Source organism: Lampris incognitus, chromosome 18, assembly GCF_029633865.1.
Source record: "Lampris incognitus isolate fLamInc1 chromosome 18, fLamInc1.hap2, whole genome shotgun sequence".
NCBI lineage: Eukaryota > Metazoa > Chordata > Actinopteri > Lampriformes > Lampridae > Lampris > Lampris incognitus.
Genome location: NC_079228.1, coordinates 36,317,184 through 36,340,938, shown reverse-complemented (window position 1 = coordinate 36,340,938; position 23,755 = coordinate 36,317,184). Strand labels below are relative to the sequence as shown.

General features: G+C 44.4%; 1 protein-coding gene across 1 annotated transcript in view; it reads left to right on the top strand.

Annotated features, from left to right (window-relative positions):
* The window catches only part of enpp2l (ectonucleotide pyrophosphatase/phosphodiesterase 2-like), a 56,223-nt gene extending 32,668 nt beyond the window's left edge, over positions 1-23,555 (top strand). The window contains exons 15-25 of the mRNA XM_056298961.1: positions 195-322; positions 1,730-1,808; positions 3,958-4,045; positions 5,942-6,114; positions 8,241-8,301; positions 10,149-10,288; positions 10,752-10,893; positions 11,790-11,867; positions 17,725-17,857; positions 18,125-18,278; positions 20,687-23,555. Of these exons, the coding sequence (XP_056154936.1) occupies positions 195-322; positions 1,730-1,808; positions 3,958-4,045; positions 5,942-6,114; positions 8,241-8,301; positions 10,149-10,288; positions 10,752-10,893; positions 11,790-11,867; positions 17,725-17,857; positions 18,125-18,278; positions 20,687-20,857 (1,347 nt within the window). The 3' untranslated portion in view covers positions 20,858-23,555. The remainder of the gene's footprint in view (positions 1-194; positions 323-1,729; positions 1,809-3,957; positions 4,046-5,941; positions 6,115-8,240; positions 8,302-10,148; positions 10,289-10,751; positions 10,894-11,789; positions 11,868-17,724; positions 17,858-18,124; positions 18,279-20,686) is intronic.
* Positions 23,556-23,755: the final 200 nt, after the last annotated feature.

Genomic DNA, 23,755 nt, shown 5'->3' with positions numbered 1-23,755 from the left:
AGTACTGAGGACATGCACGCACACACACACACACCTTAGCCTGAATCACAACCAGAATCTCTTAGAATAAGGTGTGCATGTGTGTGTGTGTGTTTGTGTTTGACTTCCTGTTTTGTGCATTTTTTTGTTCTTTTTATTGTGTGTATTTTATTTGTTTGTGTGTGTGTGTTTGACCACCTCTTCTTGTGTGTCAGTGTAAAATGCCGACCCAGCACTTCAAGCCTTACCTTAAGCAGCATCTTCCCAAGAGACTCCACTATGCCAACAACCGCCGCATCGAAGACGTCCACCTGCTGCTGGAGAGGAAGTGGCACGTCGCCAGGTACCGCCGCCGCAACGCCAGTACTGCAGTACAACACTAGTACTACCGCACACCACAGCTACTACTGAACACCACAAACACTGCTGTATGCTGCAAGTCTTACAGTACATCATGAATACTACTTTATAATGCAACTACTACAGTACAACACAAATATTACGGTATACTACAACGACTACAGTGCATCGCAAATACTTCTGTACACCAAAAAAACTATTGAAGACCACAAATACTACTGTATACTACAACTACTGGAATACATCACACATACTACTGCACACCACAAATACTACAGTACACTATACATACTGCTGTACACTACCACTACTACAGTACATCACAAATACTACTGTATCCAACAAATACTGCAGTACACCACAAACTCCACATAGGAGTGGTTGGAGGTCAGTTATTCAGCGTGAATGTTGAATATCTACTTTTAGTCTTGACACACAATCTGCATAAATTAAAGTATGCTTAGCTTTACTGGGGGATTCTGCCTTCATCCAGTAACCTTTTCCTGCTGAACCAGTCGGGCTGTTGTATTTCTCTGTGCTAGTATCTTCTATTTTCTGTTATTAACTTGATCTTTCTCTGTATTTATTAGTCTTTATGCCTTATGTAAAGTACTTTGAATTATCTTTGTGTATGAAATGGGCAAGGCCCAGCATTTTCGGTTTTTACCGAAACCGTGGATCCAAAAGTTGTTCCTGTTCGTGTGAGGTTATGTAACAGCGTCGTCTTGGGGCGAAATTCGGCATGCTGGATGGCTTTGAAAAAATAAAAACCGAAAACGCGGAGCCTTGGAAATAGGCAACACAGCTAACCCTGCCTCACCTCATGTTAGCAGTAGCAGTACTTCATATTACAGCACTTAATATCACTATACTTCATATAGCAGTACTTCTTATTACAGTGCTTCGTATTGCAAGACTTCATGTTACAGTACTTCATATTGCAATGTGTCATATTACAGTACTTCATATTGTAGTACTTCATATTACAGTACTTCATATTACAGCGCTTCACATTGCAGTACTTCATATAGTAGTACTTCTTATTACAGTGCTTCATATTGCAAGACAATATTACAGTACTTCATATTGCAGTGCTTCATATTACAGTACTTCATATTGCAGTACTTCATATTACAGTACTTCATGTTGCAGTACTTCATATTGAAGTACTTAATATTACAGTACTTCATATTACAGTACTTCATATTACAGTGCTTCATATTACAGTGCTTCACATTGCAGTACTTCATATTTACTCAATTTCCCCTCGGGGATAAATAAAGTATTCTGATTCTGATATTACAGTACTTCATGTTGCAGCACTTCATATTACAGTACTTCACATTGCAGTACTTCATACTTCTTATTACCACTTGATCTACTGTTTCAGGAAAATGCCTGAAGTCAAGAGGACGCGGTGTGGCTTCTTCGGAGACCACGGCTTCGACAACAAGATCACCAGCATGAGAGTAATCTCTCCTTTTCCTTTTCCTTCTCTTTTTTCTTCTTTTTCTTCTATTTCCATCTGTGGTGGTTAGAGAAGTGGAGTATGGGGTGCTTGGAGGGGAAATAATTTCCACAAATTGTATAATTATGGTACAATTCAATTTTAGAAGCGTTTAAAAGTAAAATTGACTTGAAGGTTGTAAATCAGATTCAAAATACATTTAAGATTTTGTCCATTTTACGAAGGAATCGCTATTTATGTCCCTTTTTTTTTCTATAGGAAACTTTTCAGATATGTCACTTAAAGTATCCTCTTCTACTTTGCATTACGGCCCGGTGGTTAGCGCTGTCGCCTCACAGCAAGAAGGCCCTGGGTTCGAACCCCGGGGTTGTCCGACCTTGGGGGTCATCCCAGGTCGTCCTCTGTGTGGAGTTTGCTGCAGAGCGTCATTTCCCTACGGGGATTAATAAAGTATCTTAAAAAAAAAAATCAAAAAAATTACCATGACACAGAAAGAAAAGAAAGCACTGGTGGCTGGACTTTACTGATATGTTCTGATCAATCAGTCAAACTTTATTTATACAGCACAAGTCATACATCAGATGCAACTCCAAGTGCTGAACATAAAATGAGGAAATAAGTAAGTTAAAAAAGAAAAAAACATGAAGATGAATAAATTAAATATAATAAAGCTAATAATAAAATAACAAAATAAAAGTAAAAGTGCATGCCAAAATAAACACACACCAGATCTTTTAAGTTTTCGTTTGAGGAGATCCTCAGTCTCTGCCACCCTCAGGTCCTCCACAGGCCGGGGCCATAGTGGCTAAAAGCAGCCTTGCCGTGGGTCTTAGATTGGACCCCAGGAGCATGCAAGAGATGACTACCGGAGGACCTGAGGGATCTAGTGGGTACATATCTTAAAACCATGTCAGACAAGTAGTCAGGAGCAAGACCATGTAGTGGTTTGTAGACCAATAAACGAATCTTAAAATCAATTCTACAACTGACAGGTAGCCAAAGCAGCGATTTTAAAATGGGTGTAATGTGTGCTCTCTCTGTGGTCCTGGTCAACACACGAGAAGCTGAATTTTGTGTAAGTTGGAGTTGATCTATGTCTTTTTTGGGAGACAAGGAAGGGGAGTATTACAATAGTCCAGCCTACTGGTGGTGAAAGTGTGCACTAGTGTGTCAGTATTGGCATGGGAGAGAAACGGATGCACTCTGTTAGTATTGTTTAAGTGATAAAAGGCAGATTTGATCTCATGCCAGATGTGGGCATTGAAAATTGAATTAGAATCTACGATGACATCTAGATTTTTGGCCTTGGCCCTGGGAAAGAGTCCAGTTTCATTCTCTGTGCCTCTGCTCCAATGATGAGTACCTCTCTAAAATACACTTATTGGGGGCACCAATGGGGCTTGTGTCATCAGGAAGACACAGCAATATAGAGTTGAGTGTCATTAGCGTGGCTTTTTGTTTTTAATATTTATTGTGTGTTATTTGTTTTTCTGCGGCACTGAGGTCCTTGTGAAATGTCATTTTGTTCCCTGGTATGTATGAGACATGCATATAAGGCAATGACAAATAAAAGCAGTCTAAGTCTAGGTTCATTTTTACAGCAGAGATTCAAGCAGCTACTGATATTGTCCTCTTTGACCATCTACCTAAATCCTCAGTAACGGATTTAGAAGGCTTTTTATAATTCTTTGTCACAATTTTGTCCAAAGAAGAATAAATCTCAATCCCAGGTATCTAAAATGTGAAACTTTTGGTAAACCTGAATAAACATGCCATGTGTCCTGGTGACACTGCCAAGGGGCAGCATATATAGACTGAGAAGGATTGGACCTAGGATCGAGCCTTGTGGTATGCCACAGTTTATATCATAGTTCTTAGAGGAGTGTTCTCTAACTGTAGGGTAATATTTAAGAATAATGACAGAGAGGCCAACACATTAAAAAAGTCTGTCTATGAGAATATTGTGGTTGACTGTATCAAAGGCTGCAGTAAGGACAAGGAGAACAAGGACGGAGAGTTTCTGGTGTCCAAGTTGATTCTCAGGTCATTCACAGCCTTGACCTAGGCCGTTTCTGTGCTGTGATGGCTGAAAACCTGACTGCAATTTTTCAATAATGCTGAACAATGTCTTTCTTTGTCTCGTGATGCAGACTATCTTCATGGGCCACGGACCGAGCTTTAAATTCCAGAAACTTGTGCCAGAGTTTGAAAACATCGAGCTCTATAACATCATGTGTGGTAGGAAGGCTTCAGTTTTCCTCTAATTGTGTTTTTGGTTTGAACAAATACACGCTTCAGGAAACACACAAAGGTCACATGTTGTTCTAGCCTTTAGCCTGGTATCCTATTCAACTTCCTTTTCCGCCAAATTTCATTCATCGAAGGTTCTGTGTGTTAGTCTGTTTAAGGCCTGACCTCCATTGTTTAGAGATGTGAAGAACCACAATTATTTAAAAAAGACAAAACAAACTAATTGAAATAGTTTGTCTTGTCTTGAGTAAAAATCAGTTTACTGTGATGGCTGTATAGTTTACTAAGACAGACAGCAACAGAGCCAGTCAGCCGGTCTGGCTCCTGTGTTTTAAAATGGACAAATCTGACTCATTTACTTTGTTTTAATCAGTACCACTCAGTAACACGTACTGATATTTACCAGTCACATTATATTTACCAGTCACGTTATGATATTTGCTAACCAGGTAATGATATTAGTCACATATATACTATATTAGTCATTTTATAATATCTACTAGTTACTAATTTCGCAAACTACTGGATGTATCGGCCTAAATTCTTTTGTGCACAGTTATGACTGTATGACGAAGAACCTCTCATGGTTGTGGTGCTTAAAAACCTTTGAAAAACGTTTGTTTTTGCTATGTCCACTCCCTCTCTTCATTCACTCTCTAGCTACTTGACCAACGCTGCTCTTGGTCTTTTCCATGCGAGGGTCCACCTAGCAGGCTGCACATTCACAATCTGACAGGCAAAACGTTTCATTTGGTAGAATTTTAAGCCTTAGCACTGCATATTAACAACCCCCCCCTATTTCCTGTTCAGTCAACTTGGGTGCTGCGTATGAGTCTATTAATGACAGAACCCCCCCCCACACACACACACACTTTTTTCTGGCCATGTGTGCGTGTATTTCCCTTCTCCCAGTAGGCAACAAAAGGATTTGTCACCAATTCCGAGCATCAGAGACAGGGAGATACACCTAGCAGAAATGTGCACTCTTGAGTGCACTCTTCTAGTAACTAGTCATGTTATGATATTTACCAGTTTTATTATGATATTTGCTAGTCATACCATTACATCTTCTGGTCGTATTATGTTATTAATGGAGGTTTCTTCCTATTTCTTCTCCGTTAAAGGGGTTTTTGAGAGTTGATCCTTATCCGATGCGAGGGTCTAAGGACAGGAATCAAATCAAATCAAATCAATTTTATTTGTATAGCTCAATATCACAAATTACAAATTTGCCTCAGTGGGCTTAGCAGCAACACAACATCCTGTCCTTAGACCCTCTCATCGGATAAGGAAAAACTCCCTAAAAAACCCCTTTAACAGGGAGCAAAAATAGGAAGAAACCTCAGGGAGAGCAACAGAGGAGGGATCTCTCTCCCAAGACGGACAGCGTGCAATGGATGTTGTGTTCATGCAATTTACATAACACAACATTGAAAGAGGATAACAGAATCATAATGGACATAACATTTATGAAGAACATGATGCGCAGGATGCACAGGAAGTTGTGTTGCTGTAAAGCCCCTTGAGGCAAATTTGTAATTTGTGATATTGGGCTATACAAATAAATTGACTTGACTTAACTAGTCATATTATGATGTTTACTAGTTATATTATGATGTTTACCAGTCATATTATGATGTTTACTGGGCATATTAGGATATTCCTTATTTGTTAGCAACTGTTAAGCTTTAGCCAAGCCGAAATAGTACACATAGTACCTTTTAGTTATTGTCTATTTACCGATGGTTAATCAACAGTTTACTGTTTGGTCTCATTTTCTGTGGTTTTGGTCTCACCACATGGCCCACGGTCCTGTTCACTCCGTAGCTTCTGTCCCTGTCCACACTCCCAAACAAACTACCTCCTCTGTGCCACGGCTTTCAGATTTGCTGGGGTTGAAGCCGGCGCCCAACAACGGGACCTACGGCAGTCTGAACGACATGCTCAGAGAGCCGCCCTACCAGCCCACCATGCCACAGGAAGTGACCCCACCATCGCCTGCGTCTGACGCGGAGGCCACCGTGACCCATGACCTGGGCTGTAGCTGTGATGATGAGGTCAGTGGAAAACAAAAGAAAAGATTTTGAAAAAAGTGAAATGAAGTTGAATACCACACTGTCTCAGTGAGAGAGACATTTTCGCACTGTTCCTCTCAGCTTCATATTCCACGCCCCAGTTTACATTAGCCTCAGACAACCAATGGCAGTTTAATATTGACATTTCTGTGACAATGTTAAATGTCCCATTAAACTGCATTTAGAGGATCATAAACTTCCACCATTTAAAGAGGTACGAAACACTTAAACGTGTTTTTTTTCCAGCTGTAAACTGGATGATATGACTCTATGGTGGTGAATTACATCAATGCTGGTGTTAATATTGACATTTCTTACCAAATTTACAAAAATCGGCATTTCACGGGTTGAAAATGGCTCAAAACGACATCTGCTGTTTTCGATCAACCCTGTTCCTTGCAAGTCCGATGCTGACGTTGACCGGTTGGGACTTAGTATCTACGTCATGAATTTTAAAAAAAAAAAGAAGAAGAATTTTTAGTGGAGGGGACCACGGCGACGTGCAGCAGCGACTCTGGACGCGTGCCGGGCCCTTTTTGCAGATCTCCCCAGCTACTCCTGCCTCACACAACCATGCCCCCACCCTGCCTCCCTCCTCAGCCCCTTGCCCACTTTTTAGCATTTTTTTTCTTTTTTAATTATGCAGTGGGTGGAGTTAGGCTCACACCCGGGGGAGAAATTACACTAACATTTTGTCTTGTCTTGACTGACAGCCAGTCGCTGCCCGCCGTTTTTATAATGTGGACATCAATACACTATTAGCTAGTAGCTTCAGTTTGGTGGAAGAAGATCTCTCATCTTCTCTCGATCTCATTCCGTTTATTGGAAATGTTTCTTCGTGCAGGTTAACATTACTAAAAATGATTGTATTTGTCATGAAGACAAAAACATTCTCATAAAAATAAATATCATTTGTGCATTTCTAGAGCATAGTGTTGAATAGATTTAAAAAATCCAGATAAAAGAAACAGCCAGCAATACTGGAAATACATTTTCATTTGTTTCATGGTACATTTAATATAATTTAATGTAATTGTTGTTTTATTGTTTTTAGTTTTTATTGCTTTTATTGTTTTTTTATTGAGTCATTGTGAGCTAGATATTGAGAATGACATACGCCGACGTGCAAAAAACTAATTGATTATTTAGGTTTATTAATTGAGCATTGGGGGGGGGCAGGAAATTATATGTATTAACTTCCTCCTGCTCCTTTTCAAACATATAATATTTGCTGAATTCTCAATTGGAAATTCTTTTGTTGAATTCTTTTGGTTTTATTTTTATCATTTGTTGCTTTTGTTTGTTTTATTTATGCATGGTCATTTTGTCTTATATTTTGCATGTTGGCAATAAAGACATTTGATTTGATTTGATTTGATTTGATTTGATAAAGGTTTCATGTTGCGATAAGTGCATAAATAATCTTTCATCTTTTTGGGTGTTTTTAAAAAAAATTATTTGTTAAATTTATTATGTAGCTCTATACGTACACACCACTTAATTATTACTGACGTCTGTCAAATTTATCATAATGTACAGCAGGATAATATGCAGTCATCTATTATCAGACAAATGTGATTCAGCATCAAAGAAACACCATGATAAACTGCTCTCAGATCAGTAAATCCCAGTTTTCAGATTTCAGAATAAAATCCTGGTTGCCGTGTGGTTTTTACCATGGCCACAGAGAATACTGGTCTCTGATTGGCTAGAGGGTGTGTGTTAAAACCATATAATACACACGTAGTTCAGCCCAAGGTTAATCTCTGTTCTAAGTTCCTACACTGGACACCAAGTCTCTATGTAACCATAACAGCACACCGTTCCATGTAACCGTAGCAACACTTGATTCAGCACCAAGACCAGTGAACATTCAAAACTGGTTTAGTGGCTAACGTTTGCTTCATAGCCGTTAAATTCTGAGTTTAAAACACTAAACCAAAGTAAGTGAATGTTTTTATTATAATTCTTCGGTAAGTTACCCTGGTATAAGTGCGATACTGTACACTCTGTGGAGGCGACCGCTTTCCTTTGCGTCATGTGCGTGCGTACCTTGTCGTGAAGGAGCCCTTAATGCTACGTATTTATTGTGTGCTTTTCTGTCGTAGAACAAAGTGGAGGGGGTGATGGAGATTTTCAGCCCTGCACCAGATGGAGTCTACTCCTACAGTATGTACACACCAAACCAGTCAGGATCTGAATTAACAATGATGAATGCTTTCCACTGTGAAACCTCTGTGCTGGATACTGCGCCAGTGTTACAAACTCCTACTTTTAATACATTTACAATTATTTTTACTCAATGTCAATTCACTCATTTAACAGATACTTTTATCCAAAGTGAGTTTCAACACAGTCGGTAGTTAACAGATAAATTGAAGTGTTTCCAACAAGTAGTAGTAGTACATTTGTTACATAGTAATTATGTCATAGTAGTACTATATGCAGTAGTAGTAATAGTAATAGTGGTAGTAGTACACTTGTTTCTAGACACCCAAAGCGCCTATATATATACTATTGATACTAGGATCCCAAGGATTCTATTGCTCACGCCATCTTGGTTGAACGTTTAAATAAGTGGGTTGGTATCTCAGGCTCTGCTTTCAGTTGGCTCTTGTCCTATCTGTCTAACAGGAAGTTTGAGGTTGCCATAGACAACTTTGTGTCCTCAACTGCCCCTATACTCTGTGGAGTTCTGCAGGGTTCAACCCTTGGTCCCATCCTTTTCTCAATTTACACGTTACCTCTTGGCAATCTGGTTAGCCAGTTCAGTTGCATCTCTCACCACTGCTATGTTGATGACATGCAGCTGTATTTATCAGTTAAGCCAAATGATATGGGTAATATTGGTACCCTTTATGACTGCCTTGCTGCTATTAAGGAATGTATGTCACTGTATCAGCCTTCTGGCCCCAATGTTAAACCCTCCTCAACAAATCTGGGTGTATACTTTGACCAAAATCTGAATTTTGACCTACACATAAAAGAGCTTTTTCCAACTCGAGAACATTGCAAAAATCAAATCAATGCTATCAACCAGAGATCTTGATTCACTAATCTATACACTAATTTTCTCATGCCTTGACTACTGCAGTGCTCTTTTCTCCTGTCTCAGCCAAGCAGCCCTGTCTCATCTGCAACTCATGCAAAACACTTGCAGCCAGCTGCTAACCAATACCAATCTCAGATCCCACATCACACCAATTCTCACATTTCTTCACTGGCTCCTAGTAAATTATAGAATAGACTTAAAGATTTTGCTTATCACATAGTATAAGGCCCTACATGGTCTTACCCCTTGATACATTTCCAAACTTTTTGGTTCCTTATTCCACCTCTAGGCCACTCGGATCTATCAACCAGGGTCTCTTATCTATGGCCCATTCCCTCCGCAAATCCAAGGGTGACTCTGCTTTTGCCGTAAGGGCCTTGTCCCTCCGGAACATTCTCCCCGCACTCTTAGATCAGTTGAGTCTGTAAGCAGCTTTAAAAAACTTCTCAAAACCCATCTCTACCGACTTGCCTTCCCCGGACCATAACAGCCTTACTGTTACTGGACTAGTACTAGTACTGCAGACAGTTGCTCATTGTTGACATCAGTTATATTGTACAAATAATTTTGTGTATTTTGACACAAAATGTTTAGTTAAAACATTTTAAAAAGTTTGACATTCTTAATTTAAGGACATTCTGCCTGAATCCATCTCCATTTGAACTTTTTAACTCGACACCAGTTCTGTGGGGGAAAAAACTGTTTGAATTTTAAGTTTGGATTTAAAGAATGACTAAAAACTGAGGATTTTACCTTTTCTTAGCTGCTTTTACTTCTCCAGATTCATACTCTCAAAATTAATTCCCCAAAAATGAGATTCAGTGGCATCAAATGTAATTTTTATTGAGTGTGTGTTTACCGCCCCGTCTTTCCTCACCTCAGTATAACTCAGTTCCGTTTCTGCCCCATGGTGTCATCATCATCGTCGTCATCATTTCTCCACCTTCAATCATGTTCCCCACAGACACCACCCAGCTGCCGTTCAGCCGGCCGGCGGTGATGTTTGAGACGCAGTACAACCTCCTCCATCACGTGGACTTTATCAGTGCCTACAGCAGGGAGCTGTCTATGCCTCTGTGGACCGCTTTCACACTGCACAAACAAGTGAGTGTGTTTGTTGTTGTTGTTGTTGTTGTTGTCGTCGGTAAGGGTGTATGTGTCGGTACACACGATATCCAGCCATGTAAACATCCAAACAGAAACTCGTTCAACAACGCCATTAAACATTCCGGCCTCGCTCCTGAAAGTCTCAACTCACGTATTTGTCATAACACGTAAACTCCAGCTTTATGAGGTGCAGCAGGTCACGTATCACTCTATCACACACAGACACACACACACACACACACACACCTGTTCTTGGTGAAAGAGACTTTTTGGAGACAGGCGAGCCTGGAGACTTTCAAAAACACTCAGATATTAATAATATGGACACACGGACACACACTCTCACTCATCTTTCCCTTTCAATCTTACCCCTCTCTTTCTCGTGTGTTTCACCCTTCACCTCCTCCCCTCTCTCCTCCATCTCTCCTCTCCGCTCGGGTCTGATGTCATGGTTTCTCAGGAGGTCACCAGCCCGGTGCCGGAGGTCTCTGCTGGAGGCGAATGTGTCCGGGCCGACCCCCGGGTGGCGCCGCGTCACAGCCAGAGCTGCAGGGCCTACGCCCAGAACCCCCATCTGACCCCCGGCTTCCTGTTCCCCCCCGGTGAGACGCACGCACCAGCGGGATGGCCCTCCACATGGAAGTCTAGTTCATCCAAGCAACATAAGAAATGGATAACACGGGCATACGGGTGGCGTGGCGGTCTATTCCAACACGGGGATCGCCGGTTCGAATCCCCGTGTTGCCTCTGGCTTGGTCGGGTGTCCCTACAGACACAATTGCCTGTGTCTGCAGGTGGGAAGCCGGATGTGGGTATGGGTCCTGGTCGCTGCTCTAGCACCTCCTCTGGTCGGTCGGGGTGCCTGTTCGGGGGGGGGAGGGGGAGCTGGGGGGAATAGCGTGATCCTCCCACGTACTACGTCCCCCCGGCGAAACTCCTCACTGTCAGGTGAAAAGAAGCGGCTGGCAACTCCACATGTATGGGAGGAGGCATGTGGTAGTCTGCAGCCCGCGCCGGATCGGCAGAGGGGGCGGAGCAGCGACCGGGACGGCTCGGAGGAGTGGGGTAATTGGCCGGATACAGTTGGGGAGAAAAAGGGGGGGAGAAGTGGTCTGTTGTCAGGGGGGTTATAGATTCAGCTTATAGATGCTGACCTGTCGATCCCCGTCTGTATTCAGCCCATGTTGGATGTAGCAGTGTTCAGACTACAGTCGCTTTATACATTTTTGGAGGAACACTTTTGAAATACTTTCCTCCTAGTCAGTGACGGCGTTACAAGTGGGACCACGTGTTGAGGTTTCGGTCGCGGGGAAGTGAGAAAATTAAACATCGAATATCGAATGGGAGGAAATTGTATTTTAAAAAGAAGTCTTAAGCTGCAGTCAGCTGCTCAGCAACTGTAAAACACCACAATAGATTTACTCTGTGTATTCATGTAGTGTGTGTGTGTGTGTGTGTGTGTGTGTGTGTGTGTGTGTGTGTGTGTGTGTTCATACAGCGCTGGCAGCCTCTGCTGAGTCCAGATATGATGCATCCCTCATCACCAATACCGTCCCCATGTACCCCGCCTTCAAGAGTAAGTATTCCTCCTCCTCCTCCTCCTCCTCTTCCTCACCTCCTGATGTGATGGACAGGTCGGATGTGTGTTAACAGATGTTACAGATGTGAGTAAAGAGAAACCACAACACGAATCTACTTCATCAGTAAAAGTTTGTACTTAGGCTGCGTTACGGTAGTGTATGACATAAGAACCATGTCTGTCTGTTATAAAGCTGGGTCAGTTCTGTCACATGCACATCACTGCGGTTTCTGCAGGTTACAACTCAGACAGAGACTGGTGGGGTGGACGGGGTAACATGGAGGGAGGGAGAAAGGCAGAAAATAGATAGAAGAGAGGGAAGAAAAGAGAGTGAAAAGAGGAGAGGAGACCAGTCTGATGAGGTCAGGACTGAGAGAAAGGACAGCCTGACACCCATTGTCTTCAATGAGACAGGCGCTCTCTGTCTGTCTGTCTGTCTGCCTGCCTGTGTGACTCTCTGCCTGCCTGCCGGCCTGCCTGTCTGTCTGTCTGTCTGCCTGCCTGCCTGCCTGTCTGTCTGCCTGCCTGTGTGACTCTCTGCCTGCCTGCCGGCCTGCCTGTCTGTCTGTCTGTCTGCCTGCCTGCCTGCCTGCCTGTCTGTCTGTCTGTCTGTGTGTCTGCCTGCCTGTCTGTCTGTCTGTGTGTCTGCCTGCCTGCCTGTCTGTCTGTCTGTGTGTCTGCCTGCCTGTCTGTCTGTCTGTGTGTCTGTCTGCCTGCCTGCCTGTCTGTCTGTCTGTCTGCCTGCCTGCCTGTCTGTCTGTCTGTGTGTCTGCCTGCCTGCCTGTGTGTCTGCCTGCCTGTCTGTCTGCCTGCCTGCCTGTGTGTCTGCCTGCCTGCCTGGCTGCCTGCCTGTGTTTCTGTTTGCCCGCCTGCCTGTGTGTCTGCCTGCCTGCCTGTGTGTCTGTCTGTCTGTTTCTTGGTAGACAGGCGGCCTATCAGGACAGCACACACATGCCACCTGTCTGTCTCTCTCACACACATCATTATGACGCACACACACACACACAAAGGCCAGACAGCTTATCTCACAGGACCCGTTCTCTCTCTTTATCCTCAGCTGCTCATATATTGAAGGAAATCCACATCCTTATTTGTCTCTCTCTCGCAAACACACACACACACACACACACACACACACACACACACACAGGTCAGGTGTGTGGTCAGATAAGCTTAGTGTTAAATGTCTTTTGCTTGTTGAGTTTGTCTCCTTGTGTCCGGTCGTCCCCGAGGAGGCTTCACTTCCAGAGTCTCTGAGAGGTTCTGATGAAGGTTCTGTGTCGTTATGGGTTCCGTTTACATGTGGCTGACGGTCTTGTTCACACCGGTTTGCAGTTGACTTCGGCTTTTTCTCAGTTAGACGAGTTGTTTTTTTCTCCAGCAACTAAACAAGAGAGTCAGAAATTAGCCAGTAGAGTTGTGTTTCATGGTCATCATCATTATTCTCTAGCGTTTGAGTCGTCCTGATGTGGCTGATTTCTGGCTTGTGTACATGTGGCGTTTAGTCGTGCCTACGAGCTACGTGTCTTGTTGTCTGTGTTGTCTGTGTGGGTGTTTCTGGTATTTGTGTTTTCGCTAGCTGCTCTGGTCTGTACAGCATTTTGGTCAATGTGGGTCGTTTTTAAATTTGTTCTATTAATAATAATAATATTAATAATAATAATAATAATCATGGTGGCATCCGGGTACGGTCTATTCCGTTGCTTACCAGCATTGGGGATCGGTGGTTTGAATCCCAGTGTTACCTCCGGCTTGGTTGGGCATCCCTACAGACACAATTGGCCGTGCCTGCAGGTGGGAAGCCGGATGTGGGTATGTGTCCTGGTCGCTGCACTAGCACCTCCTCTGGTCGGTTGGGGCGCCTGTTCAGGGGGAGGGGGAACTGAGGGGGGGGGGGGTAGCATGATCCTCATATGCGCTACGTCCCCCCGGTGAAACTCCTCCCCAGATCAGCAGATGGGGTGGAGCAGCGACCGGCACAGCTCGGAAGAGTGGGGTAATTGGCCGGGTACAATTGGGGAGAAAAGGGGGGGGGGGATATCCAAAATAAATAAATAAATGAACGAACGAATGAATGAATGAATGAATCAGCCAATCAACCAACCAATCAACCAATCAATCAATCAATCAATCAGTCAATCAATCATCATATCACAGCCAAAAATTTTGTGTGATGCCATACATGCACATCAGCTACTTCCCCAACATTAGCTGGATATATTTCAAGCGAATAACTAAATGTTTCAAAAGAAATCATGCTAATTAAGTTGTGTTTCCATCATCTGTTTAAATGAATAAAACCCTGGACGTAGTTTTACGTGGCCTCCATCATACGTCCATTCGTTAACACCCACCGGAAAGACGGACCAGATGAGATGATTAAACAGATGATTAAATTCTATTTGTGCATAATTTCTTAATTTGGCAAATGCGTTTAGTGTATGAACTCCTCATGGACAACAGCAAAAATCACCTCAAGCCAGCTTGTAAACTTTTTGCGATATTTTTTGGATTTATTGTTTTGTGAAATTTGCTGAATTTGATGTTTCCATTCAGCCTTAAGTTTCACGATCTTTCTGATCTGTTTACCTGTCCACAGGACCACATGGGTGAAGGTAATTTGTCTGCCATATAATCACATATGATCTACACCATGTTTATACTGAGTCTGTGTTGCTTGGAGAGATGCTTGAAGTCCATGCGTAGCAGAACAAAGGTGGTGCTATAAGGAGTCTTCTCCATGTGAGCTAATAAAGGCCTATTGTTCACTGCTAGCTGATAGCAGAGGAATGTGTGGGGCGCTGGGGAGTGTAGCGAGGTCTGCACACGGTAATTGGAAAAACGGACCGGTGACTTACGAGCTGAAAGATAAGGAGAAGAAGAAACACTGCCCCCTGGATTCCTGGAACAATACGCTGCTGTGAGCAGAGCTGTGGTATCAGTCAGGATAACAGCCCGGCAGTAGAGATGTGTAGAGGGAGGGCTCCTCCTATGAACAGGAATTAGGAAGACAGGTACCGGGTAGCATACCGTGTAACTTACGCTTGTTTACAATAAACACGACTCGGCAGTTTTACTGCAAGGTGTAGAAGGGCAGCGCTCTCAAAAGAGGGCACACCATGCTAGCCATGCTTTGTGTGCCATGCTTGCGAGCATTATTAAAGTGTGACAATACTGTAAGAGAGTTTTGTCTCGCTCATCATTTATTTATTTATCCCCCCCCCCTTTCTCCCCAATTGTACTTGGCCAATTACCCCACTCTTCCGAGCCATCCCAGTCGCTGCTCCACCCCCTCTGCTGATCCGGGGAGGGCTGCAGACTACCACATGCCTCCTCCGATTCATGTGGAGTCACCAGCTGCTTCTTTTCACCTGACAGTGAGGAGTTTCGCCGGGGGGGGGGACGTAACGTGTGGGAGGATCACGCTATTCTCCCTCCCCCTCGAACAGGCACCCTGCCTGACCAGAGGAACCGCTAGTTCAACGACCAGGACACATATTACCCACATCCGGCTTCCCACCCGCAGACACGGCCAATTGTGTCAGATCGCAACACCACCCCGGATGCCCCTCGCTCATCATTTATTGTCAGAGTGGAATTAGATATTTGCCACAACATGTCATTTAGGTTGTTTTCCCACAGCGAAGCTGAACAGGCCTGAATGTAGAAAGAAACCGTTTCTATATTGTTTCCATTAATGTACATTTTTGGTGTGGAATGGATCCAACCCATGTTAATTTCTGGATTTTCAGTGCCTTTTGAGAACTGTGCCAAATGCAGCCAGGTCATGGCAGTGGGTGGGGCTTGATGACGTCTGTGTTCATTTATTGGTTTAACATTCACGTCACATCCAATGACGCCACATCTGACAGTGTTGATATCCTACGACGCCATTATAAGATAAGATACTTTATTGTCATTGTGTACACACAACAAAATTTCATTTGGTGACTCTCGGACCAGCAACACTAGACAAGGTAAATTATTAAAAAAAACAAAAAAAAAAAACAAGATAAAAACAAGGACAACAAACAACATTTAGTATAAATAAGTGAGGTAGTAAAAATAAGTGAAATAGCAAAAATTATGATAAGACAATAAAAGATAGCAGCGGCTTTTAAAGTTCAAAATAGTGCATGGGGTTATTGCACAAGGTTGTCCATATTGCAGCGATTTTAGTACCAGTTGGTCCTCAGCAGCTATAGGCAGATGTGTGTGTGTGTGTGTGGGGGGGGGGGCATGATGGAGGCTACAGCTCTGGGGAAGAAGCTGTTCCTCAGCCTGCTAGTCTGGGTTTTGATGGTGCAGTATCTTTTCCTTGATGGCAAGGGAACGAACAGACTGTGACCTGGGTGTGTTGCATCTTTGCTGATGTTGCTGGCTTTCCTCTGTAGGCGGCCAACATACACAGCATCCAGGTTCGGGAGCACAGCTCCCACAATCCTCTGTGCTGTCTTTACCACCCGGGCCAAGTCCTTCCTGTTCTCTGCTGTGCAGCTGGCACACCACACTCTGACACATTAACAGAGGATGCTTTCTATTGTACTTCTGTAAAAGTTGACCAGCAGCTGAGAGGGGAGACCGGCTTGTTTAAGTTTCCTGAGGAAGAAAAGCCTCTGTTGTGCTTTCTTCACCAGGTGGGAGGTGTTGAGTGACCGTGTGAGTTCTCTGGTTATGTGGATTCCCAGGAATTTGATGTTATTCACAATATGCACCTCTTCACTGTTTATGTGCAGTGGGGGTTGGGTTGATTTTCCTGGCTCTCCTAAAGTCCACAATGATCTCCTTTGTTTTACTGGTGTTCAGGACCAGGTTATTGTCTGAACACCACCCATTCAGATGTGGGACCTCCTCTCTGTAGTGTGTCTCTTCGTTGTTGCTTATGAGTCCCGCTATAGTGCCGTCATCAGCAAACATCACTATAGTGTTGGAGGAGTGAATGGGGGTACAGTCGTGGGTGAAAAGGGTGAAGAGGGCTGGACTGAGCACACAGCCCTGTGGCACACCTGTGTTCAGGATGAAGTTTGAAGATGTATGGTTACCTATCCTGAGATTTTGTGGTCTGTGGGTGAGGAAGTCCATAATCCATGAACAGAGTGAGGTGGTTAATCCGAGGTTGCTGAGTTTGTGTACCAGTTTATGGGGGATTATTGTATTGATAGCGGAGCTGAAGTCAATAAAAAGCATCCTGACATATGCTCCCGGTGGGACAGGGCTGTATGAAGTGTAATCGAGACTGTGTCCTCCGTAGATCTGTTCCCCCGATAGACAAATTGGTGGCTGTCCAGATCTGTGGGGATGATGTCGTTGATGTGAGAGAGTGTAATCCTCTCAGAGCACTTCATAATAATTGGGGTCAGGGCAACTGGTGATAGTCATTGAGGCAGTTGACTGCTGTCTTCTTGGGTACAGGTACAATGGTGGTGGATTTAAGGTAGGCGGGGCCAACAGCCTGTCCCCACCTGTCCCTGTAAGGAGAGGTTGAAGATGTCGGTGAACACCCCTGTTAGTTGGTCAGCGCATGTCTTCAGTGTGCGGCCCAACACTCTGTCTGGTCCTGCCACTTTGGAGATATCGAGTCTCCTTAGACTGGATTTCACCTGATGGTGCTGTAGGACGAGTGCATGCTCCTCTTTGGGCAGGGTCATTTAGGCCCTCCCTTCAATAAGCTGCGTTTCAAAGTGTGCAAAGAACTGGTTAAGCATGTCGGGGAGTGCGCTGTCATGGGTGATGTGTGGGGTGCTTCTGTTTCTGTGGGACTTCCTGGTCCTGATTTCAGCTCCAGCACTTATGGAAACAGATGGATGAAGTGGGTATGTAGAGAGATTGATCCTCACGTTGTCTCCTCTGTTAGGAGTGTGGTCTTACCTCCAGAGGACACTGTTGAGACGTTACGCTGAGGAAAACAACGGGATCAATGTGCTGACCGGCCCCATCTTTGACTTGAACCACGACAGTCTCAGAGACACCACAGAGAAGATTCAGCAGTAAGGGTCAAATGTCAATCAAAACTCAATGAGTCCTGTGTTCATTAAACTGTACATCTGTCCATATATCTGTCTGCCTGTCTTTCTGTCTCTCATTCTGTCTGTCTTTGTGCCTTTCACTCTGTCTGTCTGTCTGTTGATTAGTTCCTCTTGCAGTCTTTCTGTCTGTGTCTGTTTGTTTGTCCAACTGTCTGTCTGTCTCACCCATTGCATCTTCTCAAACTAGTCCTCAGACCTGTGTTGTACTGTGTTGGTTCTGTTCTTCAGGTTTTCGGGATACGGTCCTCCCGTCCCGACTCATTTCTACACCGTGGTGACTTCCTGCCAGGAGGAGAACCAGACGGTGGAGGAGTGTGAGGGCCCCCTTCGCGTCTTCTCCTTCCTCCTCCCCCACAGACGGGACAACAGCGAGAGCTGCAATGTGAGTTCACAGACATTGGGGGGCAGTGTGGGTAGAGCCATCAGCACACCGCAGGCTGACCTTCAGGGTTCCATTGAAAAGAGTTTATCAACACAATCAGACGAATTTCCAAACTGAATACATCTCACACACTACTGTCGCAGAGACTGCTGCAGAGGTGAAGGATCAGCTCACAGTCATAAAGTCTGTTCAACAGATGCCCAGACAACAGATTTAATAAGTGCATTTGGAAAACAAGTGGTTTATGGTGCTGAACAAGGCTCTTTTCCTCATTAACAGACCAATTACTGGCCCATCACTCCGGCAGGTTTGGAGTGTTGGCAATGAGAATTAGTTTGATCCACACCAACGCAAAGTGTTGTGGTGTGTTGTGGTAGGAATTTTGTTGTAATTTTTAAAAAAAAACTTCAATGGTGATTTATTTCTTACTGCGTATTTATTGATTTGGAGAAGGCATATGACAGAGTACCGAGAGAGGAGTTGCGGTATTGTCTGAGAGCGAAGGGAGTGGCCGAAAATTACATCAGCATTATTCAGGACAAGTACAGGGACTGTAAGACCGTAGTTCAATGAGCAGTGAAAACAACAAACGAGTTTGAGGTAAAGGTAGGACTGCATCAAGGATCAGTGTTGAGCCCTTTCCTGTTTGTGATACTGATGGACAGCCTCACAGAACATCTTAATGATGTTTGCTGATGACATTGTGCTTGCAAATGAGGACAAGGAAAGGTTGAAAAGAGATCTTGAAGATTGGAGAGAACCGTTCGAGATTAGAGGACTAAAGATCAGCAGAACAAAGATTGAGTACCTGTGTATAAATGAGCAAGTAAAAAGTCCAGGATGGACCTTAGGAGGAGAGGATGTCCCAGAAGTTAATGAATTCAAATACTTAGGATCGACAATACAGACAGAAGGTGGTAGTAAGAAGTCAAGAAAAGGACACAATCTGGGTGGAATTCATGGAGAAAGGTAACTGGAGTACTTTTTGACAAAAGAATGGCATTGAGGGTAAAGGGCAAGGTATACACATCAATGGTTAGGCCTACCATGCTCTATGGTATGGAAGCAGTAACAACAGAGAGGCTAGAATCTGCATTACAAGTAGCAGAGATGAACATGTTGCGTTGGTCCTTGGGAGTGACTAGACCTGAAGAGAAATAAAGAAGTAGAAGTCATCTCAATCTTGCCCTCTTGCTTTGTCTCCAAACCATCCAACCTGAGCTGTCCCTCTAATATACTTGTTCCTAATCCTGTCCTTCTTCGTCACTCCCAACGAAAATCTTAGCCTCTTCAACTCTGCCACCTCCAGCTCCACCTCCTGTCATTTCGTCAGTGCCATCATCTCCAAACCATATAACATAGCTGGTCTCACTACCATCTTGTAAACCTTCCCTTTAACTCTTGCTTGTACCCTTCTGTCGCAAATCATTCCTGACACTCTTCTCCACCCACTCCACCCTGCCTGCACTCTCTTCTTCACCTCTCTTCTGCACTCCCCGTTACTTCGAACAGTTGACCCCAAGTATTTAAACTCATCCACCTTTGTCAATTCTACTCCTTGCATCCTCACCATTCCACTGTCCTCCCTCTCATTCACACATATGTATTCTGTCTTGCTCCAACTGACTTTCCATTCCTTTTCTCTTCAGTGCATACCTCCACCTCTCCAGGCTCTCCTCCACCTGCACCCTACTTTCACTACAGATCACAATGTCATCCGCGAACATCATAGTCCACAGAGACTCCTGCCTGATCTCGTCCGTCAACCTGTCCATCACCATTGCTAACAAGAAAGGGCTCAGAGCTGATCCTTAATGTAATCCCTCCTCCACCTTGAACCCATCCGTCATTCCTGCACATCTCACTACTGTCACACTTCCTTCATACAGATCCTGAACCAATCCTGCATACTTCTCTTCAACTCCCGACTTCCTCATACAATAGCACACCTCTCATGTCTCACGTCGCTCCATTCTGATTGGCTGACCCTCTTTTCATGACCCCATCGTGTCTTTTTGGCACAGTGGCGCAGTAGTTAGCGCTGTCGCCTCACAGCAAGAAGGTCCTGGGTTTGAACCCCGGGGTTGTCCAACCTTGGGGGTCATCCCAGGTCGTCCTCTGTGTGGATTTTGCATGTTCTTCCCATGTCTGCGGTGGGTTTTCTCCAAGTGCTCTGGTTTCCCCCACCATCAAAAAGACATGCATGTTAGGGTCAGTACTGCTGTCTGTTCCCCTGGCCAAGGCATGGCAAGACGAACTGGAGTTGGTCCCCGGGTGCTGCACGGCGGCTCCTCACTGCTCCTAGCTACACAGCTAGGATGGGTTAAATGCAGAGAAAGAATTTCCCTCATGGGGATCAATAAAGTATATCCAAAAAGAAGTGACTGTCAGTGTTTGTTTGTGTGCAGAGCGCCGAGGACGAGTCCATGTGGGTGGAGGATCTGCTGAAGCTCCACACGGCCCGTGTCCGAGATGTGGAGATCCTGACGGGCCTGGACTTTTACCGCTCCACCAACCTCACCTACACCGATGTCCTGACCCTCAAAACCTACCTGCACACCTTTGAGAGCGATGACTAGACTGCACACGCACACACACGCACACACACAAACACAATCACATACACACACACACACACACACACACACAGAATACACACGTGCACGCACGACCACATCGGTGCAGTGTTCCTCACATGCACACTTCAGGTCACGTGCACGCTCATGGCGAGACCTTTCCTCTCTCTTGTCTCCATATCTCCTTTTCTCTTTCCTCCCTCTCTCCAATCTCTCCCCTCCCCCTCCCTCCGTCCTGGCTAATCTTCTAGGTGTATATTTTTATACAATTTTATTTCATATTTATTTTGTAGCAGATTAACAGTAGCGCCATCCAGTTTTACAGCACTAATCCGATACGACTAATCTATCCCGAGAAACGAGTGCTGCCGCCATCGGCTGGATGTCACTTTATCCAAACACAATTCGGCGTGGAGAAAAAAAAAGAACAAAAAACAGCAACAGCGGTAAGCAGAAAGCCATTAATTTTGTTACCCACATTCACCTCGGTCCCCGGCGCCCCGCTTTCAGTAAGAAGTCTGAACTTGCTTTAGCTAAGCTAGACAGGACGAGTGGGTTCCGCCCGTCAGAAAGGCGAACGTACTTTGTGGGCCCCATTGAACCTTTGGCTTCTTTACAGCGCTTTATATAATGGTTATATATATTTTTTCTAGTGACTGGTTTCGAGGGAGATGGTGATGATGGTGGCTGATGGAGTATCATTTTTGGAGGAAAACCTGCTGTTTTCCCTCCAAAACATGCTATGTTTTCCTCAACATAATGAAGGCACCTAAACCAAGGAGGTGCGTGCCTCCTCGGTTTAGGTGTCTGATGCTAAAAAAAAAAAACCCTCACCTTTCCAATAATTGCATAAAAAACTACTTTGAATACTTCCACTCTGATTTGCCAGAACATGAGTGCTGCCTGCATTTACCCCAACAAAACAGCCTACAGCAGTAGCACTACAAGCTACCACACATGGAGCTAACTGGGGCCACCAGTCCCCTCTCATGGTTTGTTCTACTGGTGTTTCTTCTGCACAGCATAAAGTTCAAACAGCCTGAATGTAATGCCCCTTTTCCACTACGTGGTACCGGCTCGACTTGACTCGCCCTTTTTTCGTTCTCCGTTGCTGGAAAGTACTGGCATTTTGGTAACCTTTACCACTTTTCTGGTACCACCTTTGTCGAGGTTCCAAAAAGAAAAACTGGAGTGGGTACCCTGGGTGGGGGGGGGGTACTGTTACAGTAATGGAAAACAATGCTCGTCGAGTCGAGTCGAGTCAAGCTGAGCCGGTACCATGTAGTGGAAAAGGGGCACAAGTGTGACTGCAGCCGTACTCCATGGTGACTGCGTGAAGTCACTGTTTCCTTCCACCGTTCTGTCGATTCATGGTAGAATTTTTGGTAAAAACCGTAAACATCCTGGCATTTTTAGTACACTTGATTACAACGTACAAACATTTTAATGAAGAATATGGAAAATGGATACTATTTTGTATGTACTCTAGCTGTAGTATGAATATTCATACACGTACCAATGACAATGCAGATGTTTGAAATAAAAGGTGGTGCAGTGCTTACAAACAACCCGTTTGTATGATGACGTTCAGAAATTTCACAGTGTATGTCTTCCTGTTCCTTAACATCAGAAAACCGCATGTCTGAAAAGTCATGGTGGAGAAATCTAGTTGGGATTCTGGGTTGTCCCACTGCATTATTACTCATAGTTGGATGTGGGAAAGCTGGATGTTTGCAATAGAATGGAAGGCAGCACAAGAAACAGAGCATCACGAAGCCAACAGACATGGTCAGTCACTACGGTTCATATGAGGGGTGCTGCCGTCCCAGATAGCAAAGAATCTTTGGCCCATATCTGCAGTTCTCTTACGGTCCACATTTGGCCTTGAATGACGGTGTTGGCTCAGGGTGGGTGTGGCTGCCTCAACTCAGCCACAGGTCCAGGTGTGTGGGCCTCTTCTGACCCACACAGCATGTGCCTTAACTAAAGTCAAGCCTGGCTAAATAGAATTGGGCCACATCTGCCCCATGTAGTATGTGCTGTAACCCAAGTCGAGCCCAGTTCATTACATTTGGGCCATGTCTGGCCCACACAACACTTGCCGTAACCCAAGTCAGGCCCGGCTTATGACATTTGGGCCACGCTTGGCCCACGGAACAGTTGCCTGTGCCGTAACTGAGCCGTAAGTACCAAAAGTTCCCCAGATTAGGCCCAAATGTGTCTGCTATCTGGGGATACAGCATCCTGCAGATCCTGACAGGCTAGCTAGGACGTTAGCCTTGGTGGTGAAGGCTTGGCTTGAGTCAAGATCACACACTCCAGTCCTCATTACACAGCAAAATATGATACCAGTGGTGCTGCTCCGGAAAGATCTAGAAAGTCCAGCGCTATGCCAGCTGTTAAGCTAGCCGTTAGCGGGAGCAGACAACGAGCTGTGGGAACAGGCTGACACTACACCCACACACGAGTCCCAGTTGGTCAGAGTAAATAATTTCATAGTAGTTTTTACACTGCATATAAAAGTCCACATTTAGGGCAAAAAGACCCAACGTTTCAGCCCCGCTTATGTAACTGAAGATGGTGTTCAAACAGGTCCTCATATCCATCAAATGAGTCGGTTGAGCGGAGGCTGTCGAAACTGTTTTCTCTGTCCTGAATTGTTCATTAACTTGTGATCTGAATAAATTCTCATGATATTGTGGAGGGGCATTGGAGTCATTTGTTGATTTTTTTTCTCTGATGAAGTGTGTTTTTTTTAAACACTTTGGTTTTATTATTAGCCATGTTTCCATTAGAACATTTAGTATGGCATCAGAAACGCTTGCTGGAGACGACAAAATGTCATGAAAACATTTTTATGCTCACTAGAGGTGGTTTTTAATTTTGTAGATAAAGTTTATG